The sequence below is a fragment of the Euprymna scolopes genome, chromosome 6, assembly GCF_053919585.1.
Source record: "Euprymna scolopes isolate OS-2025 chromosome 6, ASM5391958v1, whole genome shotgun sequence".
Lineage (NCBI taxonomy): Eukaryota > Metazoa > Mollusca > Cephalopoda > Sepiida > Sepiolidae > Euprymna > Euprymna scolopes.
In genome coordinates, this window is record NC_136487.1 from 145,704,982 (window position 1) to 145,719,323 (window position 14,342).

Genomic DNA, 14,342 nt, shown 5'->3' on the forward strand with positions numbered 1-14,342 from the left:
GAGAATTGATGGAACTCGCAGATAGAAGAGTACTGCCTCTATCAGCTCTATTTGGGCTCACTGGTGAAGCTATTAAGCGGATGCAAATCAAGGGGCGTTCTAGTTCATCGCTGCCACCACCAAATGTTACAGGCCGCTGTGCGACACGGAAACCCAATCAATGGACTTCTGCTACTTCATTTGGGGCGGACGTTATAGGCGCTGACTCAGCCGGTTACTCTCGCTCCCTTCCACCCATCTTGTCTGTTACCTTCTCGTACGGAGCGAGGGAAGTTTCTGTGAATTGCCTTTTGGATACAGGCAGTGGGCGGACATATCTGTCTTCTCGTATTCTGGGATATCTGTGTCCGGATGAGCCCGTTGGAGCCCAGTGTCAACTTAAGCTTTCTACCTTTCTTGGGGAGTGTCTACAACAATTTACGGAGGTAATATTGGAGACCGACTTGGGCGCAGGAGACACGGTCTGGTGTCTGGTTTTGGTGTCTGGCACTCTTGATTTATCGATTCGGTTGCGGAATTTATCATCGATGTTGCGCACCTTCAGAAATATGGGCTGCTCACTGGCCGGCCAGTTCGAGGAGGGAACCGATTTAATAACTATGAGGGTGTGATTGGCCTGGACCTGATTCAGCACCTAGACCCCTTTAAACTGGTTCTGTGTTTGGGGGGTTAGGCCTTCTCGGTCCCGTCTGGATTAGTCCCGTTCGGAGATCTCGACTCCTTCATTTCGGATAATATATCCTCTCATGATACGACTCATCTGTCCTTTAATACTATCATGGAGCATACTCCGCAGGTCGAGGCCTCCCATCTGTGTTTTGTGTTGGAGGCTCGACCTACCTACTTTGACCCCTTTGAGGATTGCTTTCCTGACAGTGCTGTCCAAAGAGGACTGGAACAGATAGTGAGCCTCGAGTCCTTAGGAATACCTGACCAAGACGGGTTCTCTGAATATGATCAGGAATTAATACAACGGTTTGAGGAGACTGTGGAACTACGCGATGGTAAATGCTATGTGGAGCTCCCCTGGCATCAGGATAGATTAGAAAAGGTGCCCTCCAACCACGCAGCATCATTGCATATCCTGGACCGAGTAGCCTCGAACTTAAAGAAAAACCGATATGCCGAATATTTGGAGGTATTCAGGCAACAGCAGAGAGAGGGTATCATTGAGGAAATTTTTGTCTCCCCTCAGGAGTTTGATCAATACATTTGGATATCGCATAGACCTGTTTTTAAGATGGATCCAACGACGACAACTAAAATTAGACCAGTTTTCAACTGCAGTTTGAAGACTGGAGGCGGACTGTCCCTAAACGAAGCGGCTTATTCGGGTGTAAACCTCACTGGGGACATTTTAAAACTGCTGTTGACCTTTAGAACAAACTATTACATTCTGTTAGCAGACATCCGTCGTGCATTTCTGACGATTCATCTTAAATCAGAGGCTGACAAGAACCGGTTTTGCTTCTTTCTGAGGGAAGGAAGTTTCCTGCGTTGTTTCCGGTATACCACCCTTATTTTTGGTTTTACCTCCAGCCCGTTTATATTGGGATGTATCTTGAAGTTGCACGCGGCCAAATACCCACTGGATGCCTGCCGCCAGATGATGGCGGAAAAGTTTTATGAGGACAATCTTGTCGCTTTTGTGGCTGACCGGAATGATCTGTTTTCATTGTACTCCCTTGTTCGGGAATGCTTACAGGAGGGAGGTTTCATAATTCAGTCTTGCAATACCAATTGCGAGACCCTCCGTGCCAGAATGGAGAAGGAAAGCACGTTGAGCACCCATGGAGAGCAGTGGGAGAAGGTCCTCGGGTATCGCTACTCCCCGCTTACCAAAGAATTGTTCGTACCCCATACTGAATGTGATGCCAACGCATCAAGCAAAAGGAGCATCCTTTCGGAAACAGCTAAGGTGTTTGACCCACTGTCTCTCTATTTGCCTGTCACTATCAGGAGTCGTATACTTATCAGAGCTATGTGGAAAGATGGTATGGGCTGGGACGATATCGCCTCTCCTGCCATCCAGAGTGTCTGGAGAGAACTTGCCGGGGAACTTTCAAGGTTGGGTGACCTACACTTCGACCGAAGGACCATAGTACCGGAGCTGCCCGGGGAGATGCACATCTTTTGCGACGCCTCCAAGGATGCCTATGGGATGGCTGTTTACATCGTACAGGGTGGTAGGTCCTCCTTGCTGTTCGTAAAGGCCAAGGTCGCACTTGGTGGGATCTCTCAGTGGCCGGAGCTGGATCTGCCTTGCTTAAGTGGGATGTGTCAGCAGATGGCCCGAACTCCGGCAAATTGTTCTATCTCTCGCGAGCCGGGATGTGCTTCTGTCGTGTCCTTTGATCGTTTTTCATCCTTCTCCCGTTTATTGAGGGTCACATCCTTGGTTTTTAAGTTCTTAGCTATCAGACTTCACCGTCAGTGGGACCGCGAATCCAGGGCAGCTACCTACCTAATGAGGACTATGCAGCAGCAAGGATTCCCTGCGGAACTTGAATACCTAAGGAGGCCTGACGGGGATCACCTGCTGGCTAGGGTTCGCGACTTAAACCATTACCTGGATCATGATGGGCTGATTCGTTCGAAGGGTAGGATCGACTCTTCCTTACACTACGATTATGGAGTTAAGAACCCCGTCTTGATAGCAAAACAGCACCCTGTGACACGGCTCATAATCATGGACTGCCATAAGGGGTGTTGCCACCTGGGGACCGGATCAACCCTGGCTGAACTAAGGCGGCGCGGTTACTGGGTACCCCAGGGAAGGCAAGCTGTTAACCTAATATTAGCTGAATGTTCGACGTGTAAACGTTATAACTCTAGGCCATCACCGCCGAAAGCTACTGCCGACCTGCCTTCACATCAGACTGACTTCTGTACCCCATACCAACACACCGGGATCGATTTTACCGGCCATCTGTGGGTGTGGGATGGGAAAAGAAATATAAAAAGGTATCTGTTATTGTTTACTTGTCTGAACATCAGGGCCGTCCACATAGAAGTGGTACCAGATATGAGCGTCTCCTCCTTCCTACAAGCTCTGATCCGTTTCACAAACCAGAACGGTGTCCCTGAGGCCTTATATAGCGATAATGCTAAAACTTTCAAGGGAGGAGGGCGACTCTTCAACCGGCTTGTGCTCTGCAAGGATTACCAGGACAGGTATGGTCCTAGCAACATGAAACTGAAGACTATTCCGCCCTTTTCTCCTTGGTATGGAGGGGCATGGGAAAGGTGTATTCCAACTATAAAAAACTGCTTGTATAAAGTTGTTGGAAGAGAAAAATTGAACTATTTCTCTTTACTTACCATCATTTCCGATATACAGAGGTTGGTCAACAACCGACCTCTTACTTACATATCGTCGGCTGACAAGGATGTGACTGCCATTACGCCCAATATGTTCCTCAGACCTAATAAGTGTCCTGGATTATTATTCAGGTTGGATGAAGAGGCTCCTTCGGTTCCTCTCGGCCGATCCGAGCTGATACGTACTCTGCAGCTTAGAGACCAATGCCTGAGTAGATTCAACGAGCTCTGGTACAAGGAATACCTTCTGGAGTTGGGAAGAAAGGCCCCTGCGCCATCTCGCCCCCAATCGGGAGATCGGCTTCGGAAGGATGATGTCGTTCTTATAAAAAGCCCTCTGAAGCCCAGGCCCTTTTGGGCGTTAGGTACTGTTACCGAGCTCGTCCAAGGCAACGACAACGTCGTTAGAGCGGCTCGAGTCAGAAGGGCTAATGGTCTGGTAGAAGTACATTCTCTAAAACACCTGTATCCCCTCGAAATCTCCTTGAACTCCCACTGTCCTGTTGATGCTTCTCTGGAGGAAGATCCTGATTCGCCATTGGTAGCTGAGGCTGAAACCTGGTTGTGCCCTAGCTGCAATCATCCTCAACAGAACCTAGCCATGATCGCCTGTGACGCGTGCGACAGGTGGTACCACTTCAGATGTGTGGGAATCGACCAAGAACCTCCAGAAAGACAAAAGTGGTACTGCCCTGAGTGTGAGCCCCAGAGAAGGCGTAGAGGCAGGCCGAGTCTGCTTCCTGCATAATGAATCGTGCCTTGGACCTCATTTTTCCCCCCTTTTTTTCTTTTTCTTTTTTTCCCCTTTTGTTGGGAGTGTGTAGAAAAAAAAATGGAGGCTACTTACGGATGGGTGTCGCTGTCCGTCGGGGGGGAATGAACCAGCATGAGTAGATCTGTCTCACCGCCTAAATAGACTAAGGGAGTGGTGGCAGGCTAGTTCCTATTGGTTATACCATACATATTTACATTTAACTAATTCCATTTTTTTTTTACTTACATGAAAAAGGGAACAGCCCTTTTATCATGTAACATAATTTGTGGTTATAAAAACGATCGTCGAAATTATTGGTGGCTTACCCCCCCCCATCACTTTTTGATGTTGGCTGCACTTCTCGGGCTTTTGGCTTCGAGTGACGAGCTTTTGTTTTTCTCTTGTCCCTGCAAGCACCAACCCCTTCTTTGGGGTTTGGACTTTTAAAGACCTATTGTTTTTTTGTGATTTTGCATATTGATTTTTGTTAAACTATTTTGATCTATAATGGGGTATGATCCCACACAGTCGGGCGATTTTATTTATAGACGATGCTGCTAGGAACTGACGAATCGAATTAATTCACATTCTGCTACCAACCAATCAGAAACCAGAATTGCTCCATAAACACTAAACCTTTTGTGTAGCAATTGCGTATATGTTTTTTCCGTCTCGGCACAGTAAGAATCTTTTGCTCTGTGGAACTGTCTACTGCAAACCAGTCACCTCTCAGGACTTGTGTAGAACAACGAACCATCGGAAACTGTTCTGAAACTTAACATGGCTTACACTTCTAGATTGTTGTTATTGTCCATACTGGGCAACTTTATTAACTGATTGTTTTGTTCTTACAGATAGCCCGGGGTCCATGGGAAACTCAGGTGTCTTTTTAGGCGACAGTACCCTTGATTGCGCTCTGGGCCACCAAATAAAATGGAGCAGGCTTCTGCTCTGGCTACTTCGGGGGACGCCCCAAGTGGAGAATCCGGTTCCCTGTTTGGTGCAGGGGGTGCTGCCTCAAAAGGCACCCCTAGTTCGAGAGCAGTTTCGGGGGTCGCCAACCACATCGGTTCGAGTTCACCATGCCAGTAAAAGACAAGCAAAGGTCATGAGAGTAGTTAGCATCCGCGATGCCGTCAAACCGAGAAAAGCAATTAGAACAATTGGAGGCAATACCTGAAGGACAACCCAGGCAGTGAAAATTTAGATGCCAAATACTGGAGAACGGCGAGAAGTAATAATCGGTGGGTGATGCCTTGGTGGGCCCTGGAAGATGAATCAACAATGCCGCCACCAACACAATCGCAGTCAGACTAAGAGCGCCCAAAAGTCACCAGAAGAAGGGCTACATAAAACCAAATCACTAGGAGGTGATAGTGGATGGGTGCGCCCCGGGGATGGGGGGATCAGGCAGTGTGGTGCCAGCAAAGTATGGAGGAGTGGCCAGCCCTCGCAGTGACGGATTCCGATTGCTGCAGCCCAAAGAACAGCAGCAGAGGAGAAGGCCAAGAAGCAGGAGATTTGGAGCCTGAAAGAGAAAGAAGCGAATACTTTCATATTACAGGGAGCTGTTCTAGGAGAAGTACCAGGACTACATCGAGGGCAACACAATCAAGGTGATCCTGCCAACCCTTGAGAAGATAAGGGAGTGATCGGTGTCCCTGGTTACCGAGGCAAGAGGCAGAAGACTGACGAGGGTCTCCAAGGATCGAATGTTGGAAATGTTGTGGGAACTGAAGATCCCCACTCAATGTCATATGCAGGAGTTACGCCATGTGGCAGCTCCTCTTGCCAACCAAGGAAGATGAAGAAAAGCTGGCAAGAGGGGATCTCACATGGAAGAATATCCGGTTGAAACCCGAGTACCCCTCAAGGAGAAGGACAGTGACCGTCCTGGGTGTGCCATGTTTTTTTTATGGAAGATCAGATTGGGGCAATAATGTCACAATACAGCGACGTTGAGGGGATAGAAGTAGTGAGGGAGCCCCCGCAACATCATGAAGAGATTATAGAATTGCGTGTGGATCGCAAAGGATTTAATGAGAACACCCTCAAGGCTGGGCAATGGCGGTAATTGTAGAGGGCAGGGGGCCCACATTGTTGGCATTGCCAAAAAACCTGGCCATGTGGTAAGATTCTGCTCTCTAAAGAAACCAGTAGCAGAAAGGAAGACGGAGGAACAAGGCAGAAGAGGAGTCTAGAATAGAGGAAGGGAAGGAGGACAACACTTTGAGTAAGGTGGTCGCGAAGCGGGGGAAGCAGCAGGAGCCAGCCCCACAAGCAAGGCCCAGAGGAGTGGCAACGGCCACAAAGAGAAAGTTAAGGGTCAGCTCCTTAGAGTCCAAAGGTGAAGTGACCAAGGAAAGGACAAAGCAACAAGAAAAGAGAAGGAAAACAAAAGAAAAAGACGAAGATCTTGAACTTCCAGCAACCCAATCCCAGGACAAAGTTCAGCTAACCCCTAATATTGAGAAGGAGCAAACGGTAGCTCCGGCCACAGAAGAAGGAAGTGCAAGAAGATCAGAGGAAGGCGGCCCTGATGGAAGAGAAAACCAGAAAGTTCCCTTTCTGGCCCAGGGAGTGAATATGCAAGGCCGACCTGAGTCAGTTGGTCAGTGAGCTCAACGGGAGGCAGAGAAAATATCTGAAGGAGCTGGAGGGCCTCTCCAAGGTCAATGGGAAAGAGGTCATTGATCCACGGAATTTTCCGGATGCTTCCGCAGTGATAATTTTCGTCTTGGTGAATAGGGGAGGAAGGGCGAAGGCGCCGTGGCGGATGCTGCAGGCGGGAAGGTCGGAAATCCCAGGGGTTAAATTAGTGGACAGGGAGCATCCATCTCTTGGCAAGATAGCCAACCAATGCAAAGGGAGGGTCCCAGTTTATGTTCACTCCCCCTATAGGGCTATTAAAATGACGTTCTGCTTGGACGTCAGGGCCCTGGCACGAGATGGGCGGTCTCAGTCAGGCCTTTCATGTCCTCACCCCTGATGACTACAGACCCATCGTAAACAAATATTACTAGTTAGGGAAACATGGCTACAAGCTTGAACCTAGTTAGTTTAAATACGATGGGCATGAGATCCTGAAGCAAGGCCGCTCGCGTGCTGAGGGATCTTGTGGCCCTTGAGGTAGATGTAGCTGCACTGCAGGAGACCCACTTTGTTGGGGCTGGGGATTGTGATGTGCTGGTAGACGATTTTGACATTTACTCAGCATATGGCAATTTCCGTTTTTGTGGGATTTCTGTGTTAGTGAGTTGCACCCTATCTGCGATGGTTACCGTTGTTCATGCGGGCACTTATGGAAGGTTTGTCATGGTCGATGTTGCCGTTAAAAGCGGCAAGTTCCTGATCGTGGCAGTTTATGCACGTAATAGCCGCAGCGAGAGGGCTTCCTTTCTTTCAGTGGGTGGAGGTGTTTCTCTCCTCGGGTCTGGAGTGGGTAGTGTTTATGGGGGACTGGAATGCCGTCCTGCACCCCAATATAGATAAGGTCGGGGGGTAAGAGGGTCGGAGTGGTGTGATAATAGCCTGTCTGACTTGATGGCCTCGTGCAATCTGGTTGACAGGTTCCGGCTGGATCAGCTGGGGAGGGAGATGAGAACGTGGTAGGGTAATTCGGTCGTCTAATTTACATTCTGTCCAAGTACAGATTGTAAATTAGAAGAAGCGACATGATTTATGTCCCACGTTCCACTGGCTAGGTCATTCGGACCACAAACTTGTGTTGGCCCGTTTGAAAGGTAATAGGACTAGGTTGGAGTCAGACGACTTCGGGCAGCAGTTGACAATACTAATTCAGCTAGAGTTAGTGGGGGCGGTTACCAGGAGTAGCTGGTGGGTTTGACTTGAGGCTACCATTAGGCACTTTTGCGTCCAGTACAGCAAAAGCATGCTAACTAGGGCTTGGACCAAAAGGCACCTAGATTATAGGCTAACCCGAGTGGTGGCAGGGAGGATCCCCTAGAGCAAGCTTTAGTTAAGGAGGATCTGAATCGCTTGGCTAGCAAGCGATATGAGGGTCAAGTAGTTAGAGCTAGTTTAAACAGAGTCTAATGAAGTCGTGAACATTGACACTTGAGCGTACGGCCACCTTAAGACGTGGCTTGGATGGGTACATTCGGGAAGTGAAAAACCTGGAAGGACACACTCGGCATTGGCAAGAGAGATTTGCAACAGGTTTCGTCAACATTTGGAGGAGCGCTTCACCCAACTACCAAGACTCCAAAGCCAGGAGTTTGGCAGCTATGTAGCTGGCTCACCCCCTTACTGCGGACCGGACAGCTGGCTGCAAAGGGATGATTACGGATCTTGAGATCATTACTGTGTTGAAACAAGTTGGCTAAAACAAATCTCCGGGACTTGAGGGTCTACCCTACGAACTCTTGAGGCTGTCGCCCATGTTTGTGCCTCTTCTGAAGGATGTGATTAACCACTGGTTTGCTCAGGGATCCATCCCTGGACAAGTTACCGAAGGAGTGATCACACTACTGAAGAAGGAAGAACGGTATGGAGGGGAGAACTTAGATGACTATAGGCCCATCACTCTGCTGAACACAGAGTTGAAGGTTTTATCCTGCATTCTTGCAAACCGACTGCAGGTTTTTTTCGATGACTTTGTCGAGCCGGATCAGAACTATGCTGTGAAGGGTTGATCGATTCAAAACAAACTTACACTTGGTGTGCACGATCATAGAGGGATTAAAAGCCGACAAGGAAGATGCGCTAATTAATTTAGATCATGGTTTCTTGGAATCTGTTATAGAGACTGCCGGCTTTGGTCCGGACTTCTGGGGTCTCTTGGTTGGTGTGCCAGGGTTGTCCGCTGTCACAGGGGCCGTAGTCAATCGTAGCAAGTCCATTGGTCTGCAGTTGGGCGCCTGGTCAGGCTCCAATGCCCTTCCAGGTGAGTCTGGCTGGATAGATGGCTCGATAAATATTCTCGGTGTGTGGTTTGGGCCTGGGCTCCGTCTGTACCTTCAACCAATTTTTGTCCAGCTGAAGGTCGAGTCATCAGTTGGATTTGGAGGAAATTGTCCTTGAAGGATCATGCGGAGGCATGTGCAATATTTGTGTTTCCGCTGATCCTTTACCGCTTGTCTGTTCTTCCCTTGTCTGGGGGGGGGTCACTGTAAGGCTTTAGAGTGACTCTTACAAAGGGAGGAAAGCCATTTTTCCATAGACAGGTCTGTACGCAGAAACTTGGAGAGGAAGGCTTGGGGATGCTTGACCTATGAAGTCACAAACACGCAAAAAGGTTGGCGTTCCCGAGTCGGACACTGCTTGAGGATTTGCACTGGGTACGAGCCGTTAACCGAGCTTTTCCGTGGCTCATATCTGCCTCTGAAGGTCGCAGAAGATTGATGGAAGAATTGCTTTTCCTGATTGGATGCTGAGCCGCCCTTAGGGCATTGCCGGTCCAGTGACCTTGCACGATCTAGGAGGCTATAGCAGGATTTAGTGGTGGGGACTACAAAAAATCCGGTGGTGGAGTGGCTGCACATGTCAGGGGGGGGAGTTCTCTCACTTGAATTGAGCGCCTACTAGTAGCTATGAGAACAATTCCGAATTATTGTTAATGTGGAGGCTAGCAGGGACGCACAGCCAGTTTTCGACAGGCTCACAAAGGATAGCAGGAGCAACGAGTTTTACTTTTCCTCCTACTTGTGCTGCAACGCGGAGGACGAAGAAGAGACGAGGGGCCCTGCGTTTTTTCTTTGCAGTGGATTACAGTGACTTAGGGAGTATGTTGAAGTAATGGCCTGCATCGACCCCGAGCAGTCGGTGCCACTTAATTTGGTGTACGTTGTTGACAATGTGGATCCGCCGTTTACTAGGGAGAAACGGTTTCTAGGTATCCTAGCAGTAGCTAGGCTAGTGACGTGAGTTTCACATCTTAATATCGTCTATGGTTGAATCTGTTTCACATCGGGATCTGGTCATTTATTTTAAGCATCAACTTAAAATAAAGGTCAGATGCAATTGGAAAAGATTACATCGCATATACTTTGATAGGAGGTGGGAACACAACACTAGCTTATGCATTTGACGAGGCGCTAGGTTATAGTTCTGTCTTACCACCCTAGTGGTATTGGTCCGATGGTGCTGGTTTCATTCAGAACCCAGCCCTGATAAGCAGTCTTCTTTGTTAGGTAGTTTAGTTAGGTCACTGTGCTGACAGAAAAGAACTAACTTCATTTAACTTCCGTTTCTACTCTCCGGAAGTGAGTTACTTCCCTTGAGTTTTTCTTTTCTCTTCCTTTCCTTGAAGTAACAGCTCACTCCGTATCAAAGTTTTTCATTACAATTTATTTTACTTAGAACAACTAAAACACAAACAACGGAGAAGTTCCTGAAACCCGAACGGCTGGATTTGGATCCCAGAAAAGTGAACGCTGCCAACATGTGGATACACTGGAAGCGGTCGTTCATGATATTCCTAGAAGCGGTTAACAGTTCACTATTTAGGGACGAGTCGAAATTAAACCTGTTGATCAACGTGGTGTCTCTGATAATATATAAATTGTATCTCGAACAGCCATGAACGCCCCCGAGAAGGTTTTTGTTCAACCTAAAAACATCTGTCTGCATTTATTGGCTATTCATCAACGGACAAATGAAAGTGTGGACCAGTATCTACAGTCATTGAAAGAACTTGCCAAGGACTGAATTCCAGGCCGTGACGGCTATACAGGTGAGGGATGCATAGATAAGGGACGCATTCATAAACGGGATTTCATCATCCCACATGAGACAGACTTTTGGAAAACAAGAGACTCGACTTACACACGGCGTATGACCAAGCGCTCACGTTGGAGTCCACTCAAAAACTACTATCTACTTACGCCCAGTCAGACTCTTTGACTGCGTCCATATATGCTGCTAAAAATAAAGAGGATAAGAACGACGAGACTGAGCATAAGAAACCCACAGCAGCGGCACTCCCGGGGCAGAAATACTTCTGTGGAAAACCAAAGCATAACAGGGCGAGTTGTGCCACCAGAAACTCTATATGCAAAAACTGCAAGAAGGGGCATTTCGCACGTGTGTAGATCTCCAACGGCAGCTGCTACGAATTACGGTGAGTCTTCTTGCTTCTTAGGTTCCTTGTTTTAATTACTCAAAAAGTCTATCTCGTTCGTCCTTATGGGGAAAAAAATCAGAGGTGATGTGGTGTAAATGAAGAAAAAAGAAACAAGAACGACCGACCGCGTTTTTGTGTGGCTTACCTCGTGTTCATAATGAAGAAGAAAGAAACAAAAATGGCTGCCCTGTTTCTTTATATGCCTACAGGGTGACCACGAGGTATGCAAATGAGATGCTCCTGATTGGAGATAAAAGAGGAGTGATTTGGGGAAGGAAGGCATTCTGAAGTTAGATTGCGAGCAGAGAAGTTGTATTTGTAGAAGAGAAAAGTCGGATTCGGGGAAAGAAAATCTAAAGTTGCAGAAGTTCGTTTTCGAGTGGAGAGAAGACGCGTCAAGTGGTAACCAGAAAGTGAAAGTTCGGACAGCAGTGTCACGCAAACTACAGGTGAACCTATGAGTATACTTGTCGATACTGGGAGCTCCGAAAATTTCATCCACCCTGATAAAGTTAAGCTCGGTTAGCAGTCTTGCCAAGTTCAGAGAGAATCTTAATGGCTAGTAGTTCCCATACTACTCTTGGACATTGTGTTGTATCCCCTTCCTGTCGATTATGGCAGTGACATTCTCGGGCATAAATTTTTAAACCGACATTCGTCAGTAGAAATACCTTTCGGCGGACCCCTCCCCTCTCTGTTTGTGGGCTAACTGCCATTAAAAATGTTCCTTGCCCCTCTCTCTTTACAAACCTAACCAACTATCGCTCAATACCCGTTAAATCCCGGAGAAATTTATTAAATCAGAAATAACTCTCATGCTAAAGGAAGGTATTATAGAACCCTCTCAATCTCCGTGGCGAGTTCAAACTCTTGTAGTGTCTCCTGAGAATCATAAGAGGCTTGTAGTGGATTACTCCCAAACGATAAATCGTTTCACTCTCCTAGACGCTTATCCTCTTCCTCGAATGGAGGATATGGTAAATGATATTGCCACCTACCAAGTGTTTAGCACTCTTGATTTAACCAGTGCCTATCATCAAGTTGCCATCAAACTGGAAGAACGAAAGTATACCGCCTTCAAAGCCTCTGGATCCCTCTACCAGTTTCGTTGGATTCCATTTGGAGTAACCAACGAGTCATCGATGATATCAAACGAGAGGATCTCCGAGGAATCTTCGCCTACATCGACAATGTTACAGTTTGTGGAGAAAATCAGGCTGAGCATGATACCAATTTACAAAGCTTTATGAAGGCAGTGGTGAAGTATGGACTAACCCTGCTTCTGTACACCTGCTTGGGTACACTATAAGCAAAGGTTCAGTAAAACCAGACTGACAGGCTCACAGGTTTGATGGACTTGCCTGTTCCTCCAGACCTTCCTTCTCTTCCTCGAGCGATGGGAATGCTTTCTCATTATTCAAAATGGATATCCAACTTCTGAGAAATTGCACCCCCTTACCAAGTTTTCTCTAAGGAACAAACCAACGCCTTTAGAGAACTGAAGAAAGAAATTGAAAAATCATCCCTAGTAGCCATATACTCTTCTCTTCCCCTCGAGGTCGAAACTGATGCTTCAAAGCATGCTATCGCTGCATCCCTAACCTAGAACTCTCGACCAGTGGCCTTCTTTTCAAGAACTTTAACCTCCGCTGAGCAGAAGCATTCTGCAGTTGAAAAGGAGGCCTATGCAATTGTAGAAGCGATCCGAAAATGGCGACATTTACTGCTGGGGAAGCATTTCAAATTGATTACTGACCAAAACTTTCTTTTATGTTCGACTCCAAGGGAAAGAGTAAAATAAAAAATAAGATTACAAGATGGAAGCTGGAGCTTTCCTGTTTTAGCTTATCGTCCGGGTCAGAATGCCGCTGCAGACGCTTTGTCTAAAATTTGTTCTTCTACCATCTCTGCTGAAAAATTACTGTTTGTACACAGATTTATGCCATCCGGGGGTAACTAGGATGGTACACTTCGTCAGAACCAAAAATCTCCCATACTCTGTCGAAGATGTGAGAGCAGTTACAAAAGCCTATCGGGTCTGTTCCGAAATGAAACCCAGGTTTCTCAAGACGGCTCCTCAGACTCTTGTAAAGGCAAGTCAGCCTTTTGAGAGACTAAGTGTGGAAACAGATACATAGAAATTTTAGCGCAGGGTAAGGGTGAATCCGGTCCTATGTGGAATTGCATTGCCAGGTTCGGATGGCCAGGTAAAAACTCCACCTAAACCGAGGATGTAACAGTGCTTGTAACAAGCAATACCAATGTCGTCGGTGTAGAAGTCAGATTGTATGAAATGGTAACAGGGGTCAAAATTAACTGCGATGAGTGTTCAGGTTTGCGCATTGGTGCCTGGAGGTGTAAACCCCTTCAGGACCTTGAGTTGGAAGTTTTGGGCCTTGCAAGATACTCGGCGTCTGGTTTGGTCCTGACTCAGCTGGAGAAAATTGGTCGGAGGTTCTGAAAGCAGTATGGTCCGCACCCGCACTGTGGATCAGTAGAAACCTTTCATTAAAAAGGGTAGAGCGGAGGGGTGTAATACCCACATCTATCCAATCTTTATCGTCTATCAGTTCTTCCAATCCCATCAGATACCCTGCTATATCTGCAGAGGGCTCTTTTCAACTGCTTATGTCTGTCGCGATATCTTATCTCCATCCTAAAAAATAACCTTCTTAGTGACACACAATATGGTTTCCGTTCTGCTAGATCTACAGCAGATGTGCTTACAGTTATATCTCATAGGATTAGCGAATCTCTCGACAGAGGCAACTTTTCTAGGGCAATTGCTCTTGACATATCAAAGGCCTTTGATAGGGTATGGCATAAAGGTTTACTTCACAAGGTCTCCAGCTATGGTATAGCTGGAAATGTCTTAATTATTAAATCATTTCTCTCTGATAGGTTCATAAGAGTAGTAGTTGATGGGCAAAAATAAGAAGCTCACAGTATTAATGTTGGAGTCCCTCAGGGGTCCATCCTGGGCCCAACTCTTTTCCTAGTCTACATTAATGATCTTCCAAATCACATCCTTACATCATTCGTAGACATTTTTGCTGACGACACTACCATCTATGGTAGCACATCTAAGACAGTAAACAACCAAGTTCTCTCCGATTCTCTCTCCTCTGATCTTGATCACGTTGTACAATGGGGAAAGGAGTGGCTGGTTACTTTTAATGCATC

The 14,342-nt window shown here is 47.1% G+C and overlaps 1 protein-coding gene across 1 annotated transcript; it reads left to right on the top strand.

Annotated features, from left to right (window-relative positions):
• Positions 1-778: 778 nt before the first annotated feature.
• LOC145278269 (uncharacterized) lies at positions 779-4,069 on the top strand. The gene has a single exon (XM_080130560.1). It carries the CDS (start codon positions 779-781, stop codon positions 4,067-4,069), a length of 3,291 nt encoding a protein of 1,096 aa, XP_079986686.1.
• The last annotated feature ends 10,273 nt before the right edge of the window (positions 4,070-14,342 follow it).

Excerpts from the sequence above, each read along its gene's own strand:
- LOC145278269 (XM_080130560.1), top strand. The coding sequence starts at position 779 with ATGGAGCATACTCCGCAGGTCGAGGCCTCCCATCTGTGTTTTGTGTTG.